This window comes from Larus michahellis, chromosome 25 (genome assembly GCF_964199755.1).
Source record: "Larus michahellis chromosome 25, bLarMic1.1, whole genome shotgun sequence".
NCBI classification, from domain to species: domain Eukaryota; kingdom Metazoa; phylum Chordata; class Aves; order Charadriiformes; family Laridae; genus Larus; species Larus michahellis.
The window spans coordinates 1,312,612-1,340,526 of NC_133920.1; the positions used below are offsets into that span (position 1 = coordinate 1,312,612).

Here is a 27,915-nt window from a genome sequence, read left to right on the forward strand (position 1 = left end):
AAGATCAGGGAAAATTGGGGGGGGGGGTTTCCCCCAAAAAAGCACTTGGAGAGCTGGGGGGAGGGGGGGGACCCGAAAAGGGGGGGTTTGACCCCAGAATGGGAGGTTTGACCCCGAGGGGGGGATCAAATGGGGGAGGGGTTGACCCTAAATGTAGGGGTTCAACCCCAGAGGGGACGGGGACCCAGAATGGGGCATTTTGACCCCAAATGGGGAGGTTGGACCAAAAAGGAGGGAGTTTAACCCCAAAAGGGGGCTGGGCCCCAGATGGGGGGGTCTGACCCAAAACGGGGGGGTTTGACCCCAAACCCGTAAGGAAGGGAAGGGAGGGGGGTTTGACCCCAAACGCGGTTGGACCCCGAAACGCGGGAGTTTGACCCCAAGGGGGAAGGGGGGGGGCCTCGCCCGGGGGTAATTGCACTTAATTAAAAAAATGAGCTGGGGGGGGTTGGGGGGGAGGGTCGGGGGGACCCCAAAGCCGGGGCGGGGGGGGAATTTCAGGGGGTTTTGGGCCCCCCCAGCCCCACTCGCTGGCCTGCAGCAAGGGGGGGACCCCCCAGCACACGCGTGTGCGGTGCGTGTGCGAGTGCTGGTGACCGGGGCACACGCGTGTGCGGGGGGCGGGGGGCAGCGGGGGGGGTGCACACGCGTGTGACCATGCGCACGGCGTGGTGGCGGGGGGGGGGTGTGTGGGGGACACACTGTCATGTGACCGCACACACACGCGTGCAGACGTGCCGCGTGCATGCACAGGGGCGGGGGGGCGAGCACACACACGTGTGGGCCCCCCCCCCCTCACCCCCGCACCCCCCCCGGGGTGGGGGGGGGCCCTCATCCCACCCCCCTACACCCCGAATTGCGGCTGGGGCGGGGCCCGAACACCCCCGGGGGGGGGTCAGGGTGACCCTGTCTGTGCCGGGGGGGGGGGCTCGGGGGGGGGCAGGGGGGTCCGGGGCGGGGGGACACACATCAGAGAGGCCGAACCCTCATCCACGTCAGAGGGAGGGGAAATTGGGGCCCCCCCGGGGGCGGACGGCGGCGGGGGGGGGCGGGGGAGGGGGGAATATGGGGGGGCCGGGGGGGGTATGTGTGTGAAGGGGGGGGGGTGGGGGGGGGCTGCGGCTTTTTTTTGTTGTTGGTTTTTTTTTTCTTTTTTTTTTTTTTTTTTTTTCCTCCTTTTTCCGGGCGGTTTCTCCTCGTCCGGGGGGGCGGCGTCAGAGGAACCAGGACTGGGGAGAGATTGGGGGGGTGTCGGTGGGATGGGGGGGGGGGGGGGGTGACACCCCCACCCACAGCCTCCCCCCCCCCCCCCGATCCCCCCCCCCCCCCGGGCCCCGCCCGCAGCGTGGGGGGTCCCAGGCGTCGGAGGGTCCCAGGCGTCCGGGTGGCGGCCGCGGCCTCAAGGCCCGGCACATGGCGGACCCGGGCGCTGGGGGGGGGGAACGGGGGACCCAGGCGTCCGGGCGCCCCGCCCACCCCCGCGTGCCAAGCCCGGGAGCGCGGCGCTGGCACTCCATTGGCTGCCCGGCCACCGCACCACCGGGCCCGGCCAATGGGGAGGCGGCTGTCCCGCCGCAGCGCCCGCTGCCTGCCAAGGCCGGATGGTGCCAGCCAATCCCCTGCTGGCTCCTCCCCCTCCTGCCTGAGCGTGCCAGCCAATCAGGCACCGCCTGGCTGGCCCGCCGAGGCCCCCCATTGGCTGACAGCCCTGCCCTCCCCCCCCCCCTCCCCCCCCTTTCCCCCAGCCCATTGGCTCCGAGCCTGCGCCGCGGCCTGCTCCAGTGCCAGCCAATCCGGGGCCAGCGCCACAGGGCAGGCAGCCAATCGGGCGTCGTGCCACAGTGCTGGGGGCCAATGGGGCGCCCCGCTGGGGGTCGCGACCCCCAGCCCACGGTCATGGCGGGGGGGGGGGGGCACAGGGTTGCCATGGAGATGCTATTTGGGGGGGGGGGGGGGAGCAGGGCCCCACCCCACCATTGTTCCTGCCAGCGCCTGGCAATGACATCATGTCTCGTTGCCCCTGGCAACCAGACGGGTCACACACGATAGGGGGGGGGTGAGGGGGGGGGGGCAGGGGTGTGTCCCCAGTCCCTCCCAGTGGCCTCCCAGTTTGGCAGCAGGGGCAGGGCAGAGGGGGGGGGTGTCTTGGTCCCCGCTCATTAACCGCCTAATTAGCCCGCAGTGGGAGGGGCAGGCGGGGACCCAGGCGTTGGGGCGTGTCCTGGCAGGGGACCCAGGTGCGTGGGGAGGGGGGGACCCAGGTGTTCGGGAGGGGACCCAGGAGCCTGGGACACACACACCCCCCCCCCCCCCCCAGGCATCCGAGGTCGGGGGGGCCTTACCTGCTGCTGGGGAGGGTCAGAAAGTTGCCGTCGCGGGGTCCGAGGCCGACAAGGCGGGGGGCAGCGGCGGCGCCTGACGCTGCGAATGCTGCGGGGAGAGCGGGCTCAGCCCGGCCCGCGCCGCGGGGGCACGCGGGACACGCGTGGCGACGGCACCCGGGGCACGGGCCCGGCGTCCCCGTGGGGGGCCGCCGCTGCGGGGGCGGCGCTCGCGCCCTGCGCCGCGTGCCCTCCCCCCACCGTGGGAGACACCGCCCCCCCCCCCCCCCCCCCCCATCTATACTTACCTGTGGGGACCCCCCCACCCTTCTCCCCCCGCGCCACCCCCCGAGGATGGAGCTGAGAGAAGGAAAATTCAAGCGATTTGGGTGCCCCCCTGCCTCTGCAGGGGACCCGGGCATCCGGGCCCTGGACCCCGGTGGCACAAGGGGCCCAGGTGTCCTGTGCCCCCCCATCCCTCCCCGCCATCAACCGCCCCCTCCACCGAAAACGGGGTAAAAAAGGGGGGAAAAAATGGAGAAGGGGAAAAAAAACGAACTGAAAATGGGGTGGATGAGGCGCCGGCGGGGACGGAGCGGACGTGCCTGGGGTCAGGGGGACGGTGACGGGGGACGGTGACAGCGATGACGATGCGGAGGAGGTGATGATGCACGGGCAGCCGGGCCGGGCTGGGCCACCCTGTCACCTCGTGTCACCCCCCCCCCCCCCGTGTCAGCCCCGTCACCCTCTGTCACCTGCTTCCCCCCCTTCCCCCCCCCCCAGTGTCACCTTGGTGCCACCCGTGTCACCGGTGCCATCCTGTGCCTGCCTGTGCCACTGCCGGGTCACCCCAGGGCCACTGCAGCCACTTGTGCCACCGGCCCCCGAGGTCCCTCCTGGCACCTGCACCCCACTGCACCCCATTGCACCCCACTGCTGCACCCCACTGCTGTGCACCCCTTTGCTGCACCCCTGCATCCCACTGCACCCCATTGAACCCCACTGCTGTCCTCCCTGCACCCCCCGGCACCCCATTGCTGCATCCCTACGCCCCACTGCTGCCCCCCTGCACCCTATTGCACCCCACTGCTGTACCCCATTGCTGTACCCCACTGCTGTGCACCCCATTGCTGCACCCCTGCACCCCATTTCTGCCCCCCTGCACCCCATTGCACCCCACTGCTGCACCCCTGCACCCCATAGCTGTCCCCCTGCCCCCCCCCCCCCACGGCCCAGGTCCCGGCTGCGGGTGCAGTGGGGTGCAGTGGGGTGCAGTGGGGCGCAGGTGCCGGGGACTTACGGGGTGCCGCGGGCGGTCCGCCCTGGGGGCCGCTGGGGGCTTTGGGCTCCGGCGGGGGCAGGGGCAAGGGCCGGGCCAGGGGGGCCCCCGCAGCCCCCCCGGCCCGGCCCTGCGCCCCGCACGGCTGCAACGAGAACACGGTGACGGGCGCCCGGGACGCCCGGGACCCCCAGGGCGGGGGCGTGGGGACGGCGCGGTGACACAGCGGCACAGGGTGGCACACGGGGGACACGGGGGCCATGGCCCATGGCGCGGGTAGGCGTGGGGGGGGTTCCCCGGGGGAGGGACCCGGCGTGGGGGTCCCCGTCCCCCCCGTCCTGTCCCCTCCCTGCAGCCAGCCCGGCTGCCTGGGCTTATTTGCACACAGGCTCCGCCCCCTGGTCTGTATTTGCATACCAGCCCCCGCCCCTGCCACTGCATTTGCATAAAGCCCCACCTCTTTGCACTCCGGCACCGCCTCTGCAGCCTCATTTACATACAGGCTCCACCTGCTGACCCTCATTTGCATACAGGTCACACCTCCAGGGGCCTGTCCTGCACAGGCCCCGCCTCCCCGTGCTAATTTGCATACAAGCCACTCCTCCACGGAGCTATCCTGCACAGGCCCCGCCTCCTGCACATCATTTGCATACAGGCCCCGCCCCCCGGGGCACCCACGGCTGCTCGGGTCCCTCGGGGGCCAGACTGGGACCAGTGACAGCCCCGGGACCCTGACTGGGACCAGTGACCACGGCTGGGAGCTGGACCGGGACCAGCGTCTGCCCCGGCCGGGGACCCGTGATAGCCCCGAAACCCGGGCTGGGACCAGTGACCACCCCACACTGGGACCAGTGTCTGCCCCAGGCTGGGGCCAGCGCCCCGCAGCGTCACCACATCTGCACATCCCGCGTCACCGTGTCCCTACGTTCCCCTTTTCCCTGTGTCCCTGTCCCCTGTCCCTGCAGAGACCCCATGGCCCCCGTCCCTGTCCCCACAATCTCTGCAGCGTCCCCATGACTCCTGTCCCTGCAGAGACCCCGCGTCACCCATCCCTATCCCCGCAGTGCCCCCCATCCCTGCAGTGTCCCCACGGCCCCCGTCCCCACAACACCCCTGCAGCGTCCCTGTCCCCACCGTGTCCCCCATCCCCTGCGTGTCCCCTGTCCCCACAGCGTCCCCGTAAACCCTGTCCCTGCAGAGACCCCATCCCTGCAGTGTCACCGTGGCCCCTGTCCCCCGTCCCTGCAGTGTCCCTCTGTCCCGCGTCCCCCATCCCCGCCGTGTCCCCATCCCCGCCGTGTCCCCCGTCCCACCTGGGGGCCCTGGGCGGCGCCGTCGGCGCAGACGAACTGGACGAAGTCCTTGAGCGAGTCCTGCCCGTGGTGGTAGCGGATGGTGGGGTGGGCGAAGTAGGGGCTCGACTGGGGCAGGAGGGACCCCGACGGGAAGTGCAGCGCCGAGGCGGTGGCCCGCGGGCTGCCTGCAGGGACCCTCAGCGCCGGCGGCCGCGGGACCCCGGCATCCGGGGACGCGGGACCCAGGGTCCAGAGCCCTCCCGGGACCCAGGTGTTTGGGGGGATGGGGACGGGACCCCGGTGTGCAGGGACATCCCACCCCCCCTCCCTTCAGCACCCCCCACCGTGTTCATCCCACCCCCCCAGGCGGGACCCAGGTGTCCGAGGCCACCCCGACCCCTCCAGAGCAGGGGTCCCAAGGAGCCGGGGGCGGGGGGGGGAAGGGGGTGTCGAGGGGTGAGGCAGTGCAGGGGGTCCCGGGGGAAGGCAGGGGGTGCCCGGGGGGGGGGGGGGATGGGGGTCCCGGGGGGGTGGGGTCTCACCGGGGCGGACGCCGGCCAGGACGGGCAGGGGGTGGTGGCCGAAGGCCATGCGGGGGGCGGCCCCGTGCCCCGACAGGGCGCTGCAGAAATCCAACTTCCCCGACTTCTTCAGCGCCGCCGGGCCTGGGGGGGCCGGGGGGGGGGGGGGTCGGGGGGGCACCCGGACCCCCAGCAGCTCCACGGCCCCCTGGGGACCCCCTGGACCCCCAGACTCCTCCCAGACCCCGGCGTCCCCCCAGGCCTCCCGGCACAGACCACCCCCCCCGCCGCCGGCTCAGGGAACCCCCCCCGGCTCCCCCAATGCCCTGCACCCCGTATTCCCCCCCCCACGAGCCCCCTGCCTCCCCGTGCCCCTCCCCGTGTCCTCTACCCAATGTCCCTCCCCATGTCCTCTTGTCACCCACCCATGGCCACATCCACCCCCAGGAACACCCTATGACCCCCCCCCCGTCCCCCTTGTCATCCTCCCACATCCACACGTCCCCCTGCCCCCCCTGCTCCCCCCATGTCACCCACCGGTGTCAACGTCACCCCCCCAGGGCCCCTGGCTGCTGCCGGGGGCTGGGGATCGCCCTGGCCCGGGGTAGAAGACGTCGTCCCCGGGACCCTCCAGGTCCCCCTCGTCCAGCGCCTTGGGGCGCTTTGGGCCACTGCGGGGACACGGGTGTCACCTCCGTGGACGGGAGTGTCCCCTCCCAGCGATGGGGGCATCACCCACCCCCCCAAAGCGGTGTCACCCACTGAGAACTGGAGCACCATCCCCCCGCTGGGGACACAGGGACGTACTGGAGTCCTGGGGGGTGCCCAGCTTGGGGGGGGGGCATTGGGGGTCCCACGGGGGTCCCCAGGAGTTATGGAGGTCCTGGGGGTGTCCCAGGGGGGTTACTGGGTGGTTATGGGGGGGCTCCAGGGGGGGCCAAGGGGTGGTTATTGGGGGATCCCAGGGGGTTATGGGGGTCCCGGAGGAGTCCCGGGAGTTATGGAGGTCCTGGGGGGATCCCAGGGGGTTATGGGGGTCCCAAGGGTTATGGGGGTCCTGGGGGGTTGTGGGGGTCCCGGGGTACCTGGCGGCAGGGGGCCCCAGGGGCCGGCGGCCGAGGGCGACGGGGCTGATGTTGTAGTAGCCCCCCGGGCTCTCCAGGTCGGCCAGCGAGAAGTTGGGGCCCGACGCCGTCGCCACAGGGGCTGGGGGACACGGGGGAGGTGGAGGACCCACACGGGACCCCCCCCTCCGCCCCGAGCCACCCCCCGTGTCCCCCATGTCTCCATGTCCCCCGCCTCCCCCCATCCCCACAACACCCCCGTGTTCCCCCATCCCCCACGTCCCCTCCCTCCCCTTGCCCCCATCCCCACAATGACCCCCCCGCCGTGTCCCCCCCCGCCGTGTCCCCACTTACTCTGGGACACCCTCACCAGCTCCGTCACGTTCCAGACACCCGACGTCACGAAGCAGTCCTGGAAGGTCAGGTGCCCTGGGGACAAGGGACATGGGGGACATGGGGGGATGCCGCGCTGGCGGGGGGGGGGGGTACTGGGACTGGGGCAGGGACACCATGGGGACAGAAGGCACTGGGGGGCATGGGGGGCACTGGGAGCATGGTGGGGGGTGGACTAAGAGACGACGGGGGTGGCACTGGAGAGGGCCAGGGGACCATGGGGGGGCACTGGGGGGGGGGCTCAGGGGACCACGGTGGGGGCACCGGGGGCTCACCGTTGGGCAGTGGTTTGATGTCCGCGTCTCCCTGGGGGTTCGAACTGTCGGATTGTCCGGAGTCTGCGGGAGAGACAAGGTCAGGCCCGGACACCAGGGTGTCCCCCCCCCCCCCCCGACTCAGACACCAGGGTGTCCCCCCTCCCCAGACACCGGTGTGTGTGTGTGTCCAGATGCCTGGTTTTCCCCCCCCAGGACCGGGGGGGGGGTACCCAGACGCTGGGGTCCCCGCACTGAAGGGCCCCTTGTTCCCGCGGGGTCGTCCGAGGTGAACGTCTGCCGGGATCCCGGTGCCCGGGAGCGCCCCCCCCCCATCCTCGGGGGGGGACCCAGGCGTCCGGGCACCCCCCGCCCTACAGAGGACCCAGGCGTCCGAGTGCCCCCCGTCTCCCCCCGAGGGGACCCAGGCGTCTGGGTGCCCCTTGGATGGGTGATGGCGGGGGGGGGGGATGCAGCAGCCGCAGGGGTGGGGGGGGGGGGCGTGGGGGGGGCCAGGGCTGGCAGGGGGCCGGGCCGGGGGTGGTGGTGGGGGGGAAGCCGGGGGGCCGCCGTGGGGCCGGGCCGGGGGCCAGGAATGCGCTGGCCCCCCGCCAACGGGCAGCGCCAACAAAGCAGCCATTGTCTGAGCCGAGTTGGGGGGGGGGGGGGGGCGCCCGGACGCCTGGGTTCCCCCCCCCCCAACCCCGGCCCCCGAGCACCCCCCCACCTCACAGCCTGGGTCCTGTGTATGTCGTCCCCCCCCCAGCAGCAAACCCCATCTGCCCTGGACACCTGGGTCCCCCCCCCAGCACCCCCCACCCCAGGCGTCTGGGGGTCCCATCCCCCTGCCCCCCCACCCTGTCCCTGATGCCTGGGTCCCCCCCCAGCACCCCCAACCCCCCCCCCACAGGGTCCCAGGGCTCCCCTTGATCCCCCAGTCCCGGGGACCCAGGCGTCGGGGGGGGGGCGGGGAGGGGCAGGAGGACAGGTCCCCTCCCCCTCTTTGGCCCCCGCGGGGTCAGAGGTCAGCAAGGCGCGTGCCAGGGTCGCGACCTTGGCCGGGGGGGCACGTGGCGGCCACGTGCCGGACGCTCCCGCGGCCCCTGGAACCTGTCGCTGGCTCCTGGGAGCAGGGAGGGGGTGGCCCGGACGTCTGGGTCCCTGGGGGGGGGGTCTCAGGACACACCCCCCACACCCCCCCGCCGCCCCCCGTGCCTCAGTTTCCCCACTGAGCCCTGCGCCGGACCCCGCATCCCTACAGGTCCCCGGCCCCATGGCGGCCCCGTGTCCCCCGGTGGGGGGGGTTCAGGTGCTGTTGGGCAGCTGCGCCCCGACGCCCCCCGCCAGGATCCTCCCCCCACACCTGCGTCCCATGGACCCAGGCGTCCGGGGGGGGGGGGGACACCCAGGCGTCCGGGTGGTGCCAGCAGCCACCACGTCACCCCCACAGACCCCCCCCCCACAAACACACACACAGCCACTATGGATCCCGCGACCCACGCGGACCCCTACAGCTGCTGGCGGCCTAACGGGCCCCACGGACACGCCTGGAGCCCCACAGAGCCCCCGAGGGGGGGCAGAGCCCTATGGAGCCCCATAGGGTCACACAGAGCCCTACAGGGCCCCACAGAACCCCATAGAGCTCCACCTGCGCCGTGAGACCCCAGACCCGACGGGTGCCGCCGCAAGACCCAGCTGCGCCCCACAGGCCCCTATAGACACGTACGTGTCCCCCCCCCAAGGATGGACCCCCCCGGTATGGGGCTGGAGCCCCCAGCAGGGACAGGGACGCCGGTGTCGGGGCACACCCCCCGCATAGGGCAGGCGGGGGGCTGGGGGGGGCACCAGAGCACGGCCCCAGGGCAGGTTGGGGGGTCCCTGTCATGGGGGGGCGATAGACCATGGCACAGGGGGTCCCCATCGCGGCTGGGGGGGCTATGGCAGGGAGGTGGCACACCATGGCACAGGGGGGTCCCCATCGCGGGAGGGTCCTGCCGTGGGGCTGCGGTGCCGCAGAGCGTTTCGGGTGCCAACAGGCGCCGCCATCTTACGCGTGGGGGGGGGGGGGGCGGGGGGGGTTGGCACTGTGCCCCCCCCCGGCCCGCAGCAGCCAAAGGGCCCCTGGCGGGGGGAGGGGGGTGTGTGGGGGGTGAGGAGGGATGCCGGGGGGGGGACCAGGGGCCGGGGCCGCGCACGGGGCCTCGTGCTGCGCACGGGGGCACGGTGCCAACCGGGGCCATTTTGGCGGTGCCGGGCGGGAGCGGCGTTGGGGATTTGAGCCCCCCCCCCCGAAGCCGGGCAGGGGAGGGGGCGTGTGTGTGTGGGGGGGGTGTGTGTGGCAGGGGGAGGGGGGGGGGGGCTGCAGGGCCCCCCCCGTGGACATGCCCAGATTTGGCACAGGGGCCTGAGGGGGAGATTGTCCGGGGAGGGGGCAGGATACACCCCCAAACTGCTCCCGCCTTCACCCCCCCGCTGCACACGAGGGACCCAGGCGTCCTGGCACCCCCCAGCGAGGACCCAGGCACCCGGGAGCCGACCCCCAGCACCCGTAAATGCACCCAAAATCCCTCGCTCCAGACCCAAAATTACACACACGCCCCCCCCCCAACCCCAGCAGCAAAGGCAGGAGCGGGCAGCCAGGCTGGGGTTCCCCCCCCCTCAGCCCCTGTTCCCCCCCCGGCACATGCACGTCCCCGTTGGCACACGCGTGTGCGCTGCTGGTGCCCCGCGGGCACGAGGGGAGGGCGCCTGTCGCACACCGGGGTCAAGGCATCCACCAGGAGCCCGGCCCATGGCACGGTACGGCACAGCTCGGTGCTTGGCACGGCAGAGCCCGGTGCTCGGCAGAGCCCGGTGCACGGCACGGCGTAGCCTGGTGCTCGGCACGGTGCTCGGCAGAGCCCGGTGCACGGCACGGCAGAGCCCGGTGCTCGGCGCAGCTCGGTGCTCGGCACGGCGTAGCCTGGTGCACGGCTCGGTGCTTGGCAGAGCCCGGGGCTGGGTCCGGTGCCCAGCTCAGCACCCGGCGCGACTCGGCGCGCAGCTCCCGGTGCAGCGCCTGGCACAGCGCGCAGCACACGGCGTGGCTTTGGCACACGGCGCGGCTTTGTGCGAGGCAGGCGGGGGCCGGCAACCCCCAGCCGGGGCCGTGGGTCGAGGGGGGGGCAGGGGGAGGTGCACGGAGCCACCGGCATCACTCCGGCGAGCCCCGGTACAGGATCCCTCTGGGGCTGCGGGTGCCAGCGGGGCATCACGCGGGGCTGGTGGCCCCAGGACCCCTCTGGTGGCCACAGGACCCCCTTGGAACCGGGGAGGGGGGGGCACAGCTGGGACTCTCCCTCCATCGGCGCTGCCAGCCCCGGCTCAGCCCCCGCCATCCCGTCACCGTCGTCACTCACCGGGCGCGTGGACGAAATAGGCCAGGTAGAGGTCGAGCTCCTTGATGGTGACGCCGATGTGGTGGGGCTGGACGCAGAGGCCGGGGCTGGCACACTGGGGGGCCTTGGCCAGGCGCTCGCCGTCGGTGCTCTCCAGCGGCACCCCCTTGAAGAGGATGACCATCACCAGGTCCAGCCGCCACACCTTGTCGGCCTGGCGCAGGCAGTCGATGCGGCGGATCTTGCCCTTCTGGTCGGGGTTGGAGAGGACGCAGCACGGCGCCTTCTTGCCGGTGACGGAGAGGACGAAGTCCTCGCGGCACTCGGGCCGGATGTCCTTGCGCAGCTTGGCCAGGAGGCGCGAGGCCCATTTCTGCTTGACCTCGGGCTTCTCGCCCAGCAGCTCGTCCTTGACGGCCCGTTCCTCCTCCTTCGACATCCGCTTCTCGTGCTTCTTGAAGTACTTGCGCTTGCGGGCCTGCAGGTTGAACCAGGTGTAGGAGAAGGCCCGGACGTGGGGCAGCAGCGCCTCGATGAAGGGGTGGAACTCATCCTGTGGGGCAGGGCGGCATCAGTGGGGCGGCAGCGGTGGGGCGGGCATTCGCGGCCCCCGGCAGCTCACGGGGGAACCTCCCCCATCCCATCCCATCCCATCCCATCCCATCCCATCCCATCCCATCCCATCCCATCCCATCCCGTGTAGGGGGGTCCCGGGAGGGGACGGTCCCATCCCACTGAGCAGGAGCGTCCCTGGGCACGGCTCCGTCCTGCCGCAGGGGGGTCCCTGGGGGAGCATCCCCAGGCACAGCCACATCCTGCGCTCGGGGACGCTCCTGTCCTGCACAGGGGACCCTCAGTGACACCCCCACCCTGCACAGGGGACCCCCAGGGACACCCCTGTCCTGCCCTGGGGACACTCCCGTCCTGCGCTGGGGACCCCTGGGGACACCCGGCCCTGCACAAGGGACACCAGGGACACCCTCATCCCGCACAGGGGACCCTTGGGGACACCCCCGCCCTGCACTGGGGACCATCCCAGGCTCCCGGTGCCCAACCGGCTGCGGGGACCAGCATCGGTCCCTGCTGCCAGCACCTTCCCCAGTGCCACCACCCCCATCCGTCCCCGTCCCCGGTGCCACCGTCCCCATCCCCATCAGTCCCCGTCCCCGGTGCCAGCGTGGTGCTCCCATGTCCCCAGCCCGGGGGGCGGCTCAGCCCCACGACCCCCCTGGCGCTGCTCAGCTCCAGGTCCCGGTTCAGACCCTGTCCCCGGTGTCACCACAGCCCCATCTCCGTCTGCGGTGCTGCCACAGCCACGTCCCCGTCCATCCCCGGTGACGCTCCCGCTGCCGTCGGGGCTCGGCTGCCCCGGGCATGTCCCCAAACCACCCACCCGGTTCCCGTCCCCTGCCGGTCCACGCTGCCAGCCCCGTCCCCGGCGCCACCATCCCCGTCCCCATCAGTCCCTGTCCCCAGTGCCACCTCCCGTCCCCCGTCCCCGCTGCCGGCGCCACCGGTGCCCGTCCCCTGTCCCTGCTCGCCGGTGCCGCCGGTGCCCGGTCCCCATCCCGCTGCCCGTCGCGATCCCCGGTGCCACCAGCGCCTGTTCCCGGTCCCCGTCCCCGGAGCCGCCGGTCCCGTCCCGTCCCGTCCCGGTCCGTACCATCGCGGCGGCTCATCCCGGCCGTGGGCAGCTGCCAGTCGGGCCCCGCCGGGGCAGAACCGGGGGCGACAGACGGGGACGGGGCGCTACCGGGGAAGGGGTTAACGGGGGGCTACCGGGGGGGTGGGGGGGGCGGGTCCGGGGGGCGGACACTGCGGGGGGGGGGGCGCTCGGGTACCGGGAGTCCCGGTTACCGGGAGGTGGTGGTGGGGGGGGTGTGTCCCAGGTGCCGGGACAGCGCGGGTCCCGGGGCGGAGGATGGGGGGGGGAGGGTCCCGGTCGGGGGGTCCCGGAGCCGCCGCGGAGCCGCAGCCGGAGCCGCCGCCGCCGCCGCCGGGCGCGGAGCGCGCGGAGCCGCCGCGGCCCCTTTTGGCACCGGGACCGGCGCGGCGGCGGCCAATGGGAGCGCAGCGCGCGGGGGGAGCGGCCGCCCCATTGGCTGGGCCGGGGGGGGCGGGGCCGGGGGGGGGCGGTGGAGTTCGGGGCCGGGACACGGCGGGGGGGCGGGGGAGGGACACGGAGGGGGACGGGGACACGGCGGGGGGGGGGACGGGGGACACGGAGGGGGACGGGGACACTGGGGGGGGACACGGCGGTGGGGGGGACGGGGGACACGAGGGGGACGGGGACACTGCGGGGGGGACACAGAGGGGGACGGGGAGATGGCGGGGGACAGGGACACTGGGGGGGGACACGGAGGGGGGGACACACGGAGGGGGATGGGGACACGGCGGGGGGGGGGACGGGGGACACGGAGGGAGACGGGGACACTGGGGGGGGACACAGAGGGGGACGGGGAGATGGCGGGGGACAGGGACACTGGGGGGGGACACGGAGGGGGAGACGGCGGGGGGGACACACGGAGGGGGACGGGGACACGGCGGGGCGGGGGGGACACACGGAGAGGGACAGAAACATGGCAGGGGGATGGGAAATCTGGGGGGGGGGGCGGGCGGACGGGACGGGACACATGGCGGGGGACGGGGACACATGGCGGGGGACGGGGACATGGGGGGGGGGATGACACACACTGGTCTGGGGCGGGGGGACACTGGGCGCAACGGGGGTGCTGAGCCCCCCCCCCGGGCAGCTCGGCCGAAACCCCGGGATCTGCAACCAAAAGCCGTGCCGGGGGGTCACTGCACGCAGACCCTCGTGCAAGGGGGGGTCGAGCGAGGACGCGGGGGTCCCGTCCCCGTCTGTTCCCCCCCCCCCAGGCACACCCTGGGAAGGCCCCGGATTTTGGCTGCTTTCCCCGGCCCCGCGGCAGCCCCAGCACGGAACGGCCCAAAAACCTCCGTTTCTGCCCCCAAATCCCCGATGCGGCGCTTTGGAGCCAACACCCCCCCCCCCCCCCTTCATAATTAATTCCCTCTGTGTGAAGAAAAAAAAAAAAGAAAAACAAAATTTGGGCTTTTCGGCAGCGTGGCTGGGCAGAGGCTCCCACGCATCGGTGGCCGCGTGCCTCCCCAGCCCCAAACCTCACGGCTTTCGCCCCAAAACCGCAGCAGGCGGGTGGGGGCTGTGCATGGCGTCGCGCCCCGGCCCCCGCCCCCTTCCTGCCCCGTTTTTCCTTTGAAAAACCCGTGAAATGGGATGCGGCGCCGGCTGGGGGGGGGAGAGAAGACGGGCTCTTGACCCCCCCCTTCCCCTGAGGGGGTCGCACCAGGGGTCGCCATTCGCACGAGGGGTCGCCGTTTGCACACAACGGCTCCGCTGACGGCACCCCCAGACCCCCACGGGGGGGGACACCTAGGTGTCCGGGCCCCCTCCGCCCCACAGCCCCCTCCCATCCAGCCGCAGCGGACCCGGGCGTCCGGGCGGGCCAGCCCCGGCGTGGGCACGGGGCGGGGGGGGACACCCGGGTCCCCTCCGTGCCACGGGGAGGGCGCTGGGGCGAGTCGGGCCAGCAGAGGGGGGAGGTCGGTGGCCCGAATGCCTGGGTCGTGTCCCCCCCACCACCGGCGAAGACAAAGAGCCACCAGGTCGGGCCCGCCCGAACGCCTGGGTCCCCTCCCGGACGCCTGCGTCCCCGGCACGGGGAGGCCACGGAAGGATCTAGAGTCCCGTCCGCCGGGGTCCACCCGGATGCTGGGGTCCCTGGCCGAGGCCTGGGTCCCCCCCCGTCTGCCGGGGTCCGCGCCGAGGGGGGGTCCGGCCGCGGTGCCGCCGGGCTGCCATTGGCTGCGCCGGCCCCGCATTGAGCCGCAGTCTCGGGCGAAGCCACGTCGCCGCGTCCGCAGCTGCGAGCGCCCGGCAAAGCGCCAGCGCGGCGGCGGTGGCGGCGGTGGGGGGGGGGGGGGGGGGGCGGCGCCGGATCGGGAGGGAAAAGCCCAGAAAAAACAGAAAAGAGGGGGGGGGGAAAAAAAAAAAAAAAAAAGAGAAAAGAAAAAAAAAATTAAAATCCCACCCCCCCACACCCCCCTTTCTCCCCCCACACCGCCCCGGCAGCGCCCGCCCTCCCGCGCCGCTGCCAGCTCCCCCCGGCCCTCGGCTTCGCCGCGAGAGAAAACAGCCCGAAACAGCCGGAATTGCCGCCAAAAATCCCCCCGGCGGCCCCTGACGCCGCTGCCAAGACCCTCCCGTGCGGGGAGCTGGGGGGGGGGGGCGGCCCAGGCAGGGGGCGAGCGAGGGGTGTTCAGGACCCCCGGGAGGGGGATGGAGGGCAGGGGGCTGGGGGGGGGGCGCAGCCACGAGGGACCCCGTCACCGGGCCGGGAGCTGGCAGGACGCGGGCGTCCGGGCGGCCTCGGAGAGAACGTGCCGGAGGGTCCTGGCGGGAGGGACTCGGGCATCCGAGGGGGGGGTGTTCCAGGCGTTTGGGGGGTCGCAGGCGTTGGGGGGGGGGTCCCAGGTGTCCGGGCGGAGCGGAGGGAGCCGCCTGCTCCCTGCCCGCAGCCACGTGGAGGACCCAGCCGTCCCGGCGGCTCGAGGGGACTCGGGTGTCGTGTGTGTGTCCCCCCCTTCCCCACGCAGCGGAGCTGGGGAGGGGGACCCCGGCGTCCGGGCCGTGCTGGGGGGGCCGGAGGGGGGGCCGGTCACGGGGACCAAGGCTGGGGGGGGGCACACACACACACACACACACACACACACACACAACGTGCCGCAGTGGCTCGACACGATGCCGCAGCGCGCGGGGACGACGCAGTTTGGCACCAACAGACCCAGGCATGCCCCCGCCCCCCCCAACATTCACCAGCCGGTGGGGGGGGACGGACCCAGGCGCTCAGGCTGCCCCCCCCCCCCCCCCCCAGACCCGCTCCCTCCCCCCTAGAGCGGACCCAGGCGTTCCGGCCCCCCCCCCCGTGGCCCCCTGCCAGGCCGGGCCGGGGGGGACCCCGCGGTGCTGCCGCGTCCAAGAAAGCTTTTTGTGGCCCATCAATAATTCAGGGCCCCCCCTGGACCCCCCCTGGCCTGGCCAAGGGCTCCTCCATTATTGATGCCGCCAGCACAGCCCCGCGGATGGGGGGGACATGGGGGTGGGGGGACACACACACACACAAAGAGGGGGATCCGCAACGCCGCGATACGGGGGCGCGGCGGCGGCGGCGGCAGCGCACACGGCTCGTCGTGCGTGTGCGGGGACCACGCACCCGCCCGGCACACGGCACAGCAGGGTGCGAACACGCACCCCACGCCACGCACACGCAGCCACACGCGTGTCGCCTGCCCCCGGGCGCCTCGCACAGCCCCGGGCGCCTCGCACGGCTTCGCACGTGGCGGGGAAAGGACGGGGGGGGGGGGGGGGGGGGGGGGAGAGGTGGGGGGTGCGGGCGGTGCCTCCCCCGCACCGATTGCATCAGCCGTCGGCGCGGCCCCGTGTGGGGCGCGGGGTCCTGGCACACGCCTCGCACGCCAGCACACGCGTGCGCTGCACCTTGCACACACGTGTGGCACGCCAGGAGGCAGCGCAGGCAGTGCGTGTGTGTGTGGGGGGGCGTGCATCGCACACACGTGTTGCGCGCACGCTGCACAGGCTGCCACGTGTGCACTGCTGCCCGCACACGTGTTGTTCGTGCATGCAGGGCACATGCCCCCCCCCCGCCCCCGTTACATACATGTGCCCCCAGCCCCCCAGTGACACACACGTGCGTCCTCTCTCCCCATCACGGACACCTGCGCCCCATCACATACGTGTTCACGCCCCGGACCCTGCAGTCTAACGGTGCCCCGCGCGCCGCCCCGCTCCTCGACGGGCCCTATAGGGGCCATAGGGGCTGGCTACGGGGCACACACGCTCAATTTGGGGGGGTGTTGGGGCACCTCCTGCCCTTCCTGTACACCCCCCCCCCAACCCTTGTGCCACATCCTAACCTGTCACCAACACGGCATCCCCTGGCACCGGCTCTGCCCACGGCACCCGCCTGCGCCACACGGCTGCGGGGGCTGGTGACGCTCGTCTTGCCGTGGCCATTGCCCCCCACCCCCTCCCAGGGCAGGGGCTACAGGGTCTGGGCGCACGCAGCCCCCTCGTCCCCTCCGGCGTGGCGCGGGCTGCTCTCCCTGTAGCGGCTGTGGGGACACGGGGGGGCTGTGGGGGGAAGGAGGGGGCGGTGTGTTTTCCCCTGTGCTTTGGAGGAGAAACGGCCACGGGGGCATTTGGCGCGGCAGGATTGGTCCCACGGGTGCCCCTGCTCCGCCCCAGGGGTCGCGCAGGTGGTGACAGTGACGGCGATGTCGCGACAGCGAGGGAAACGGCGACGTTGCTCCCAGGCAGCGCTACGTCCCCCAGGGTCCGGTCTGGGGCAGGGGGAACCTGGGGGGGGGGGGAGGAACGGACCCCGAGGGGACACGGGGAGGGACCCCGTAAGCATCCGCAGCACCGACGGCTGGAGCCCAATGCGGGACCCGGGGGGGCTGCATCCCCGTGGGGGCCACGCGTGCGGCCGCAGGGTTTGACGGTGGAGGCTGCAGGTTACGGCGCGTAGAGAGGAGACGACGCCGGGGACACCGGCTATAGGGGACACCGGCTATAGGGGGACGGAGAACGGTCCTGCGCTGGCGCCAGAGGAGGCACAGCCCACGCCAGGGCCCGGCGGCGGAGCTGCCGCTATAGGTGCCGTTATACGTGCTGCTATAGGTGCCGCTATAGGTGCCCACGGCTGGACGCAGCAGCCGGATCCTGCGTGCGCCGGAGCCTGGGGGGAGGGGACGTGACGGTGGCATCGGCCCAAAACTGCCCAGAAATGGCTCAAAAGGGAGAAGGGGGGGGCAAGAGGGGAGCACACACGTGTGAGCGTGTGGTGCCAGCACACGCCGAGACCCGCATCGTCTACATGTGTGCCCACACGTGTGCGCAGCGCGAGCCCGCGGGTGTGCGGAGTGCAGCCACGTACGTGCACCAGCGAGCACACGCGTGTGCGGCGTGCGACCCTGTGTGCGCACGCAGCAGCGCGTGCAACAGCGTGTGCGGCTGCGTGTGCAGGGGGAGCACACGCGTGTGCGCTGGCACGGGCAGGCGGGTTTGCGGGCGCGTTGCTGGCGTGTGCGGGCAGGGGCACACGCATGTGCAGTGGCGTGTTGCTGGCGCGTGCACACGCGTGTGCAGGGCGGGCGCCGAAGCTGCGAGAAGCGCCGCTGGCTGCCGGCCCAGACGCAACTGGCCGCCAAAACCGCCCCGAAAAGCGGGAGAAAAGGGCAACGGTGGGGGGGGGGGGGGGGAGCAGCAACGCCCGGCGGGGGAGGACGGGCCGCCCAAGCAATCACGGCGGGACCCTGGGGGGATCCCAGCATGGGGGGGGACACAGGGACCCCCATAGGAACCCCCATAGGGACCCCCATGACATGCCCCCACCCAGCGCCCGACGTCGTGCCTCCCCAGGGACCCCCCCAGACGCCGCCCAGGACCCACATCCCCCCTCCCCACGGCCCCCCGCGACACCCCAATGATCCCCCCCAAGACGGGGTGGCCCCCACAGGCCCCCCGAGCCCCTCCTACGGTCCTCGGGGCCAAACCTCCCGGCCGGGGCCGGGTTTCAGCCCGTCCCGGCGGCACCCACAGGCACAAACCTCCCCCCCCCGGGAGCACCGACGGCCCCATCCCGCGGGGGCTCCGTGGGCAAAACCTCCCGTGGGGCAAACACCCCCCCACCCCCGGTCCCCGCGGGTGACCCCGGCTCCCCCCGCCGCGGGACATGGCTTCGCGGCGGCACCGGGACAGAGTCGGGGGGGCTCGGGGCGCTGCCGAGCTCGGTGACCGAGCTCCCTCCGCACTGGGACGGGCACAACCGGGGCCACCCGCACCGGGGATCCCACCGGGGTCGCTCCAGGACGTAGCGGCCCCCGACCGGTCCAGCCCCGCCCCCCCCTCCCCGGGCAGCCGCGCACCGGGAGCGGCCCCGGCGCTGACCCGGGGCCCCGGTGCCGGCGGAGGAAGCGGAGTCGCCGCCCGCCCGGTACCGGCAACCGGGGAGGGGTCGCACCCCCCGCCCACTGCACCCCCATTTCGTGGGGGGGGGGCGCCGCCATTCGCGGCGCGCAGCGAAACCGACACCGGACCCCTGGGACCGGACCCTCCTTTACAGACTCCGCCTTTACCGGACGCCCCCCCCCCCGCCTCCCTCCCGTTACCGGCCCCCCCCGCCCCCCCCGTCCCCGGCCGTACCTGGGTGAGGCAGTACGGGGAGTACATGGCGGCGGTGTCAGCCGCGGCGGGGCATGGCGGGGGGGCGCGGGGATGAGGGCGGGGGGTTCCGGGGGTCCGGGGGGGTCCCGGGTCCGGGGGTGCCGGTACCGGCGGCGCGCGGGGAAAGTTTGCCCGAAGTTGGCGCCCGCCGCACTTTTGCCGGGACACAGGCGGACATGGGGGGACACGGGAGGGAGACAGGGGGGACACGGGGGGATACGGGGGTCATGGGGGGACACGGGGGGGACACAGGGGGGACATGGGGGGATACGGGGGTCATGGGGGGGGACAGACGGGGACACAGGGAGACACGGCGGGGGGCATGGGAAGATACGGGGGGACACGGGGGGCACACGAGGGGACACAGGGGGGGAGAGACAGGGAGGGACGGCGGGGGGGGAATACAAGGGGGACACGGGAGGGACACGGGGGGACACGGGAGGGAGACAGGGGGGACACGGGGGGGATACGGGGGTCATGGGGGGACACGGGGGGGACACAGGGAGACAAGGCGGGGGGCATGGGAAGATACGGGGGGACACAGGGGGCACAGGAGGGGGACACAGGGACACACGGGGGTGACATGAGGGGACACAAGGGGCATGGAGGCACACGGGGGGACACGGGGGGGCAGGGGAAGGACACAGGCGGCACACAGGAGGACGTGGGGGGGACATGAGGGGACACGGGGAGGCAGAGGAGAGACACAGGGGGGACACGGGTCCCCACCTGCCCTGGCTGTGCCCTGTCCCCCCGCGCCCCCCCCCGGCGCAGGGACCCGGCGGGAGGGCCCAGGGGCTGCTGTGGGTCCCCACCGGTGACAGTGGCAGCAGCGGTGGCAGTGCTGGTGGTGGCTGTGACAGCGGCGGCAGCAGGGAGAGAGGCAGCACGGTACGGTGACCGCTGCAGTGACCATGCCGTGACAGCAGCGGTGGCAGCGCCAGCAGCGGTGGCTGTGGCGGTGCCGGCAACAGTGCTGGCTGGAGGTGACACTGCCAGTGACAGTGCCGTGACAGTGCCAGCGCCGACGGCGGTGGCTGCGGCGGTGACAGTGACAGTGCCATGACAGTGACAGTGCCGGTGACCGTGTCGTGACAGTGGCAGCGCCGATGACGGTGCCGCAGCGGTGTGGGTGACGGTGACAGTGGCGATGGCAGTGGCGGTGACGGCGGCGGTGGCAGCCTCATCTGTCATTCCGGCTGCAGCCTCGTCCCTCTGCCATCTGTCACCGCACGGTGCCAGCGCTGGCACCGCCACCGTCACCCCTTCGCTGCCGGCGCCACCGTCACTGCCGCGGTGCCACGAGGCCTTGGGGTGCCCCGGATGTCACCGGGCGTCCCTGGGCAGCTGGAGGGGACCCCAGGGGTCGTTGCTGGGGGGGGGTGGGGGGGTGAGGAGGCCTCAGCGTCCCCCCCACCCAGACACCCGGGTCCCCCCGCGGGTGGGGGAGGGGAGGGTGGGCACAGCTGTGGCCCTCCCCCACGCTGGGCCCGATGCCACATGGCGGGGGGGACGATGCGCTGCCACCCTGCAGGGACGTGGGGGGGGACACGCGGCTCCACAAAGACCCCGGCCCCCCCCCCAGGCGCGGGGAGCGGGGAGGGGAGAAATGGGGACCGGGGAGCTGGGGGGGGGGTCCCCATGGCTGGAGGGGACCCAGGCGTCCAGCACCCCCGTGTCCCCGCGCACACGCGTGTGCAGCCGGCGCGTGTCACACGGGGCCCACCGATTTCTCCCCCCACGTCGTGTCCCTGTCGTGTGTGTGTGTCCCCCCCCCGCCACGTCCCCACCAGCTGCTCGGGGGCCGCCAGCGCCAGATGTGCCACCGCGACCGGCTGGGGACGCAGATGGCACTGGGCATGGGGGGACGACGACGACGGGGGGGGGGGACGGACGGCGCCCGCACGCGCCGACACACACACGCACACACACGGCGACGCCCCGACACGCGACAGCGCGCCCTGACACGCCACGAGGCACCGCCACGACACGCCACGACACACCGCGACGTGCCCTGACCCGCCGGGACGGGCGTCGACACCGCGGCACGGCACCTGCCAGCCCCGGGGACACGCGTGGGACGGGGGGACCTGAGGGTCCGGGCTGCCCCCCCCCCGCCCCGAGGCTGCGCAGGAGCAACTTGGGGGGGGGGGGGGTGAAAAATGCCCCCCCTGGGGGCTAAATGGGGGGCTGGGGGCGGGTCTCGGGGGCAGGGAAGGACAAAGACGGGAGCGAAGGAACCGCAGAGGCCCCAAAATCGGGCAAAACTGCCCCAAAACGGCCTGGTTTCCAGCCCCTCCCCTTGGCAGGGTTTAGGGGGGCCCTGGGTTCACTGGGGGGGGGGGCGGGAGGGCCGGGGGGGTACACCTGGGTCCCCCAGATGGCGGGGGGGGGGCGGGCTGGGGGCTGCAGCGGGGGCCGGGCGCCAGGGGAGGCCTGGGGAACGTTTTGGGGCGATTTCAGGGGATTTTGGCTCTGCTTAGTGGCGGGTTTTCACCGGCTGCCGAGGCCTGGAAGCCATTAGGGCCCCCCCTTCCCCCCCCCCCCGGGCCCCCGGCAGCTCCCAGCCAGAGCCGGGGGGGGGGTTGTCGGGGCGGGGGGAGCGGACCCAGCCGTCCGGGGGCCCCCGGCCGCCCCGTGGGGCCCAGGCGGGGAGCGGACCCCGGCGTCCGGCCGCCCCCCCCCACCCCCAGCAGGGGACCCTGGCGCCCGGGGGCTGCTGGGCGTCCCGGGGGGAGGTCCCGGGGGCGGGCAGGGAGGGGTTAACGGCGCCGGGCCCTTGGCAGCGGCCCCGGGGTTTGGCGGAGGCTGGAAACGGGGCGGGGGGGGGTCCGGGGAAGGGGGAGGGGAACCCGCGCTGAGCCCAAGGCCCCCCCCGCCACAACACGGGGGAGGGGCGGCGGTTTGGGGGAGGGCGGAGGGGAGCGCCCCCCCCCCCCCGCAAAACACTGATTTGGGGTCCCGTCCCCCCCCCGGGCTCCCCCCGCCGCGTTAGGAGCCCTCCCCGCCATCGAGCCCGCCCGCACCGTGGTGCCCCGCCCCCTTGCCCCGCCCCTCACCTCCCTGCCCGGCTTCCGCCCGCGCCTTCAGCCGTTTCCGGTGCGTCACCTCCGCCGCCCCGCTCAAGATGGCGCCGCCCATGGGGCGAGCGCTGTCGGCGGCGCTGAGCCGGGCCCGGGCCTCGCTGGCGATCGCGGCCCCGGCGCGGCTCTACCGGGCGGCCCCGCTGCGGCGCCGCACGGGCCCGGCCCCGGCGGACCCCGCGGATCTGCGGGCGGCGGCGCGGCGGTTCGGGCGGCTCGGGGACGCGGCGGCGGTGCCGGTGTGGCGGCTCTGGCCCAGCCCCGAGCAGCTGCGGGCGGCCGAGGCGGAGGAGCGCGAGTGGGACCCGCCATTGCGGGAGGTGGAGGCGGCGCTGGATCGGCGGGAGCGGGAGGAGGAGCGGCGGCGGGAGGAGAGGTGGGGCGGGGCGGGGGCACGGCGGGGACTGGCACCGGGGCGGGGGGTGGCGGGACTGGGGGGAACTGGGATCGGGGCGGGGGGGAACTGCGGGCACTGGGACGTGGGGGGGCCACACGAGGCACGGGGAGAACCGGGATCGGGTCCGGGGGCACTGGGGGACACACCGGCGGCACGGGGAGAACCGGGATCTGGTCCGGGGGGACACCGGGAGGAGTGGGGATACTGGGAGAACTGGGATCGGGGGTTTGGGGGCGGGGGGGGAACGGGGGGATACAGCGATGTCACGGCGAGAACTGGGATCGGAGTCTGGGGGGGGGGCACTGGGGAAAGCGGGACCGGGGGGGTAGTGGGGGCACAGGTAAGAACTGGGAGGGACGGGAATTGGGTTGGGGAGGCGCTGGGAGAACTGGGATTGGGGCTGGGGGGAACTGTGAGCACTGAGACTTGCCGGGGCAGGGGGAAAAGGGACGTGAGGCGCTGGGAGAACTGGGATCAGGGTGGGTGGGGTGGCGGAAGTGGTGAAAACTGGGAGAATTGGGACCGGGATTTGGGGGGGGGGGGGGGGGCACTGCAGGGTACACTGGTGGCAGTGGGAGAACTGGGATCAGAGTCCGGGAGCGGCAGAACTGGGATCGGGGCTGGATGGAGCTGCGGGCACTGGGACTTGGCGGGGACGGAACGCTGGGAGAACTGTGAGCATTGGGGGGGGGGGTCGGGGGGCTGTCCCCCCATCGGGGTGTCCCCACGGTGTCCCCCCCCCTGTCCCCAGGCGGCAGCTGGTGGCCCGCAGCCTGGAGGCGATGCCGGCGCGGGTGAGCGCCTGGCGGCAGGAGCGGGCGGCGGCGCGGGAGCGGGCGCGGGAGGACGCGGCGCGACGGCAGAGGCTGCTGGCCGAGGCGGGGCTGGGGGGGCTCTCCCGACCCGGGACCCCCCCCCGCGCCGCCGGTGCCCGGGCCCAGGCGCTGCTGCAAGACCTGGAGCGGCAGCGGCGGCGGGAGGAGAAGCGGCGGCGGCGGCAGGAGCGGGAGGAGGCCGCGCGCAGTGCCATGGCCGCCGCCGAGGCCGCCGCCGCCGCCCGGCCCCCCCCGGAGGATGTCACCTCCTGAGCGACCCCCCCCCCCCCCGGAAACACACCCACAGCACCCCCAAAAATGGGGTTAAAATTCTGTGTTTAATCTCTTCCCCCGAATTGTAGTTCTTCCCGCGGCGCCGCCCCCCACCCCCCAGGGCCAAACGGGGGAAGGCGGGGGCGGGGGGGGGGAAGCAGGGGGGGTTGGGGCTGTTGGGAGGGGGGGGGTCGGGACAGGAGAAAGCGGTTTGTGGAGCAACCCCCCCCCCCAGCGTTGGGGGGCGGGGGGGGGGGTTCCACCGATCGCCGCTGCTCCCTCGGGGCGCAATGGGGGGCCCAGTCCTGCCTCTCCCCAAAAGGCAGAGCCACAGCCCCCCCCCCTCCCCTTCCCCCCCGCAGCAGGACCCCCCCCTCCCTAGGGGCAGCGCAGACCCCATGCGCCCCCCCCCCCCCCGCCCCCCGTTCCCCCCCCAGGGGCGTCCTCCCCCGGGTCCCTCAGTCGTCGTCGAAGTTCTGGCTGAGCAGGAAGTTGGCCGCCAGGTTCTCGTTCTTCTCGCAGGCGAAGTAGGCCTGGATCACCAGGCTCTCGGGGAAGCCCAGCGCCTTCAACTGCCGCCGGGTGCGGGGGGGGGGGAAAAAACGTTCACTCTGGGCCCTACCGACACCCCGACACGGGCACAACTTCCCACCCTCAACTCCTGATCCTAACGGTGGGTGGCGCTGTGTGCCCCCCCCAACCCGGCGTTGGCTCTCTGTCCGTTCCCAGCGTTAACTCTGGGCCCTAATGATGGTTAAAAAGCAGCTCTTGGTTTTCTGGTTCCCACCAACAGCCACGTTCTGCTGCTGTTGACTCTGGAGCCTAATGACTGCAGCCCAACCGCTGCCGTTCCCAGCAGCCCTAAGGTCACTGTGCCTCCCAGCAGTGTTAATTCTGGGGCCTAATAACAGCTCTAACGGGGCTGTTTCCTCATCTTCCTCAGCGCTGTTAACTCTGGTCCCTACTGATGGCTGTAAGCCACCTGGGGTGACTTGTGTTCACAGAGCAGCCACACTGTTAATCCTGGTCCCTACTGACGGGCAGGAGCTGCCCCTGCACCCTGCCACTGTCCACCTCACCCCAGTGCCCCCGCGCCCTTACCCTTTCTATGGCTTCTTTTTCCTGAGGCGTCACCTGGATGTAGTTCATCTGGGGGGACTCGTCCCCGATGGCGCCCATCTCCCCCTCCAGGTCGCCCAGTTCCCCCAGCGGCTCGTTCAGCATCTGGATGAACTGCTCCTGGTGCTGGCTGATTTGCTGAGGAGGGGGGAAAGGGGAGGGGGGGGGGGGGGGTGAGCGGGGAGGTATCCTCGGGGGGGAGGGGCTGGGGGGGTCTCAGGGGGGATCCTCGGGGCGGTACCTGGAGCAGCTGGGGGTTCTCCTGGCCCAGCTGCTGGAGCAGGGCAGGCAGCAGGGCCGGGTTCTGCTGGATCACCTGCCGCATGTTCTGGAACTGGGGCTGCTCCCGCAGGAATTCCAGTGGGTTCTCTCCTGCAAAGGGGGGGGGGGGGGGGGGTCAGGGGGTGGGTCCAGACTGAGCCACACCCACCGGTGGCAGGGTCTGACCGGGCCACACACACCCCCCCTCACCCCCCCCCGGCTACCTGGTGCTACCTCAAGCCCTGTGAGTCACCTGGCGCGACTCGTGGCCCCAGAGCAGCCACATTGTTCACTCTGGTCCCTACTGATACCTACTGACAACCACAAGGTGGAGCCAGGTTCAGCCACGCCCACTCACTGACCACACCTACCCAGGCCACACCCACAAAGGGGCAGTACTTAGCATTAGACCACACCCATAATGGGGGGAGCATGTAAACCACACCCCCGCAAAATGATGGGGCAACCAGTCCACACCCCAAAGGGGAGAAGTCTCTGGGCCCCACCCAAAAGGGGGAGGAGCCTCCCAGCCCCACCCAAGACCCCTCATGGGTGTGGCCACCCGTAGCCCCACCCACTGGGCATGGTCTTATACCCCCCCCTCCCCCAAAGCCCGGCCCACACCCACCTTCTGGCGCTGGCTGCTCCGGGGGGCGACTCTCCTGCACGGGCGGGCGCTCGGGCTCGGGGCTGCCGGGGATGCCCTGGGGAGGTCGGGGTTGGGGGGGTTCAGGTGGGGCCTGGAACAGCCCCCCCTCCCCCCCAGGACCCCCCTCTCCCAGCCCCCAGCTCACCGTCAGCAGGTACTCGACGGCGCGGTGGGGGTTGTTGTAGCTGGCGCGCAGCGCGGCCACCACCCGCTCCCGCTCGTAGCCCATCGACATGATCTCCGTCAGCATCGTCTCGTACTCCGAGCCCGTCACTGCCAGCCCCGTGTCAGCACAGGCCTGAGACCCCCCCCGTGCGCCGCCCCGGGACCCCCCCCAGCCACAAGAACCCACCCCCCCATTTACCTTCATTGCCCCGTAACGAGAACCCCGAGCTTCAGAGACCCCAATTTACCTGCCCTGTTCCCTCATCTGGGGACCCCAAAACACCGTCCACAGCGCCTCCCCCTCCCCTCCGCACACGACCCGCCCCCCCACGCCAGAGCCCTCCCCACGTCAGGGGCCACCGATGCTGCGAAGCCCCCACCCCCACCTCCCCACACCCCCGCCATCCCACCGCTTTCCTCCCCCTCGTGCCCTTCCCCGCCACCCCCATCCCGCATCCCCCGGCACCCACCGAGGGTGGAGGCGGCGTCGGCCGAGCGCCCCGCGCTACCTGGGGGGGGAACAGAGCTGCGGATTCAAGAGAGAGACGTGGCAGACAGGGCCTTTCTGGGAGCTCTGGGGCACAGCCGGCCCCCCCGAAACCCCCTGTACCTCCCCCCAGCCCCCCCCCCCAGTGCTGACCCAGCCCCCACTCTCTTGCTACTTCCTCCCCAAATCTCCGGGCTGCCCCCCAACCCCCCCACAGCCCCCTAAACGCTTTGTTTCAGCCTCTCCTGTGCCCCGACCAACAGAATGAGACCCCCCCCCACACCCCCCTTGGGTTTCTGCCCCCCCTTACCCTGCTGCGGGCTCTGAGAGGGTGAGTGGAGGGAGGTCCTGGGATGGCGTCTCCTCGCTGGGGGCGGCTGGTGGTGGGGGGATGGCATCGGCGGCCGGGGGGGGCCCTGGTGCCGCGGGAGGCTCCGCGGTGCCACTGGCACTGGCCTCGGGGGCTGCGGCGCCCAGCGAAGACTTGGCCTGCACAAGGATGGGGTATGAGAAAGTGGGGGGGGGAGTTTGGAGGGGTCCCGTTTTGAGGGATGAGGAGGGATCTCGAGGGGGGGGGTGTGGGGTGTGTGTCTCACCTTGGTCACCATGACAACCACGAAGTTCTTCTCATCAATACGGTACTCACGGATGGGGACGTCGTCGCTCAGGATCTTCCCAGCGTAAATGAGCTTCTGCCCGGCCACAGGAAAGGCGTCGCTGCCCTTCTCTGCCTCGATCTTCTCCTTCAGCGCCCGCACCTGCGGGGGGGGTGGGGGGGGCAACACCCAGGGAGGGCGGTCAGGGGCAGCCCCGAAATGGGGGGTCACCCCAAAAACACGGGGTCCCACCGAAACCAACACGAGCGCCCCTGAAACAGGAGAGCCCCTGTGCCATCTGGCGAGGTGAAGACAGCAGCATCTGGGGGGGGGCCGCTCCAAGCGCGGGGGGGGGGGGGGCATCCAGTCTCCCGCTTTCCAGCCCTGCAAAAATAATTCCACCCCTCCCCCCGCAACCCCCCCCCCCCCCCCCGCAGTGTGCAGAGGACTCAGGCGTCGGGGCCTGGAATATCTGGGGAGCTCCGGAGCCGCACGACAGCAGCGAGCGCCCCACCCCAACGGCTGACACTGCGGCGGGGACAACGCCACCCCCCCAAAACGGAGGCAGAGAGAACGCACTGAGACCCCCCCTCCCTAAAAGGGAGACAAGGGTGACGCACCGCATCCCCCCACTCCAAAAAGGAGACGGGGGGGGGGGGGGGGCACACACCGAGGCCCCCCTCCCTAAAAGGAGGCGAGGGTGACACACCGAGCTCCCTCCCCCCCCCCCACTCCAAAAAGGAGGCGAATAACGACACCGGGAGCCCCTCTCCCAAAAAGGAGGCGGGGGGACACACGCCGAGCGCCCCCCTCCCAAAAAGGAGGCGGCGGGAGGGACGCACACACCAACCCCCCGTCCCAGAAAGGAGGCGGGGGGTGAACACTGAGGCCACCCCGGATGGGGGGCGATCCCCCCCCACCCCGTAAGGGGAGGGGGTGTCACAACGGCGCGGCAGAAGCGGCGGGATGAGGCGGGGCCGCCCGGGGCCGGTGGCGGTTTGCTGGTGGGGGGGCGGGGGGGGGTGAGGCCCATCCCCGCCCGCCCCGTTCGGCGCTCACCGTTTCGTGCGGCTCCATCCGGATCTTGAAGGTTTGTTGCTGCAGCGTCTTCAGCGTCACAGTCACCGCCATGGCGGCGGCGGCGGTAACGGCAACGGCAACGGCGGCTCCGGCTCCTCCCGGCGGCCCCCACAACATGCAACTCACGCCGCCGCCATCTTAGGCGCCCCGCCGCTTCCGCCACGTGACGCAGGGCCGGAAGAGCGTCACCGCCTCCCCC

General features: G+C 72.6%; 3 protein-coding genes across 11 annotated transcripts; 1 reads left to right on the forward strand and 2 right to left on the reverse strand.

The window, feature by feature from the left end:
* Nucleotides 1-754: 754 nt before the first annotated feature.
* NFIX (nuclear factor I X) lies at nt 755-21,884 on the reverse strand. Of its 9 annotated transcripts, none has more exons than XM_074566926.1 (10): nt 18,771-18,947; nt 10,526-11,057; nt 7,149-7,211; nt 6,835-6,909; nt 6,502-6,622; nt 5,954-6,087; nt 5,438-5,560; nt 4,914-4,973; nt 2,343-2,430; nt 755-1,229 (listed from the first exon to the last, which is right to left on the reverse strand). In XM_074566926.1, the coding sequence occupies exons 1-10, from the start codon at nt 18,795-18,797 to the stop codon at nt 896-898; spliced, it is 1,557 nt and encodes a 518-aa protein (XP_074423027.1). In that variant the 5' UTR covers nt 18,798-18,947; the 3' UTR covers nt 755-895. The 9 variants fall into 9 exon arrangements, with proteins under 9 accessions (XP_074423027.1, XP_074423028.1, XP_074423029.1 ...); XM_074566933.1 differs by lacking the exon at nt 18,771-18,947 and adding an exon at nt 21,851-21,884 and having other exon boundaries at nt 1,120-1,229; nt 4,914-5,080; XM_074566929.1 differs by having other exon boundaries at nt 1,120-1,229; nt 4,914-5,080.
* GADD45GIP1 (GADD45G interacting protein 1) lies at nt 21,883-23,435 on the forward strand. Its single transcript, XM_074566939.1, has 2 exons — nt 21,883-22,250; nt 23,023-23,435. The coding sequence occupies exons 1-2, from the start codon at nt 21,919-21,921 to the stop codon at nt 23,357-23,359; spliced, it is 669 nt and encodes a 222-aa protein (XP_074423040.1). The 5' UTR covers nt 21,883-21,918; the 3' UTR covers nt 23,360-23,435.
* On the reverse strand, nt 23,406-27,877 carry RAD23A (RAD23 homolog A, nucleotide excision repair protein). The gene is made up of 9 exons (XM_074566938.1): nt 27,696-27,877; nt 26,637-26,798; nt 26,351-26,529; nt 26,024-26,079; nt 25,534-25,661; nt 25,368-25,443; nt 24,720-24,850; nt 24,461-24,616; nt 23,406-23,931 (listed from the first exon to the last, which is right to left on the reverse strand). Exons 1-9 carry the CDS (start codon nt 27,831-27,833, stop codon nt 23,818-23,820), a joined length of 1,140 nt encoding a protein of 379 aa, XP_074423039.1. The 5' UTR covers nt 27,834-27,877; the 3' UTR covers nt 23,406-23,817.
* Nucleotides 27,878-27,915: the final 38 nt, after the last annotated feature.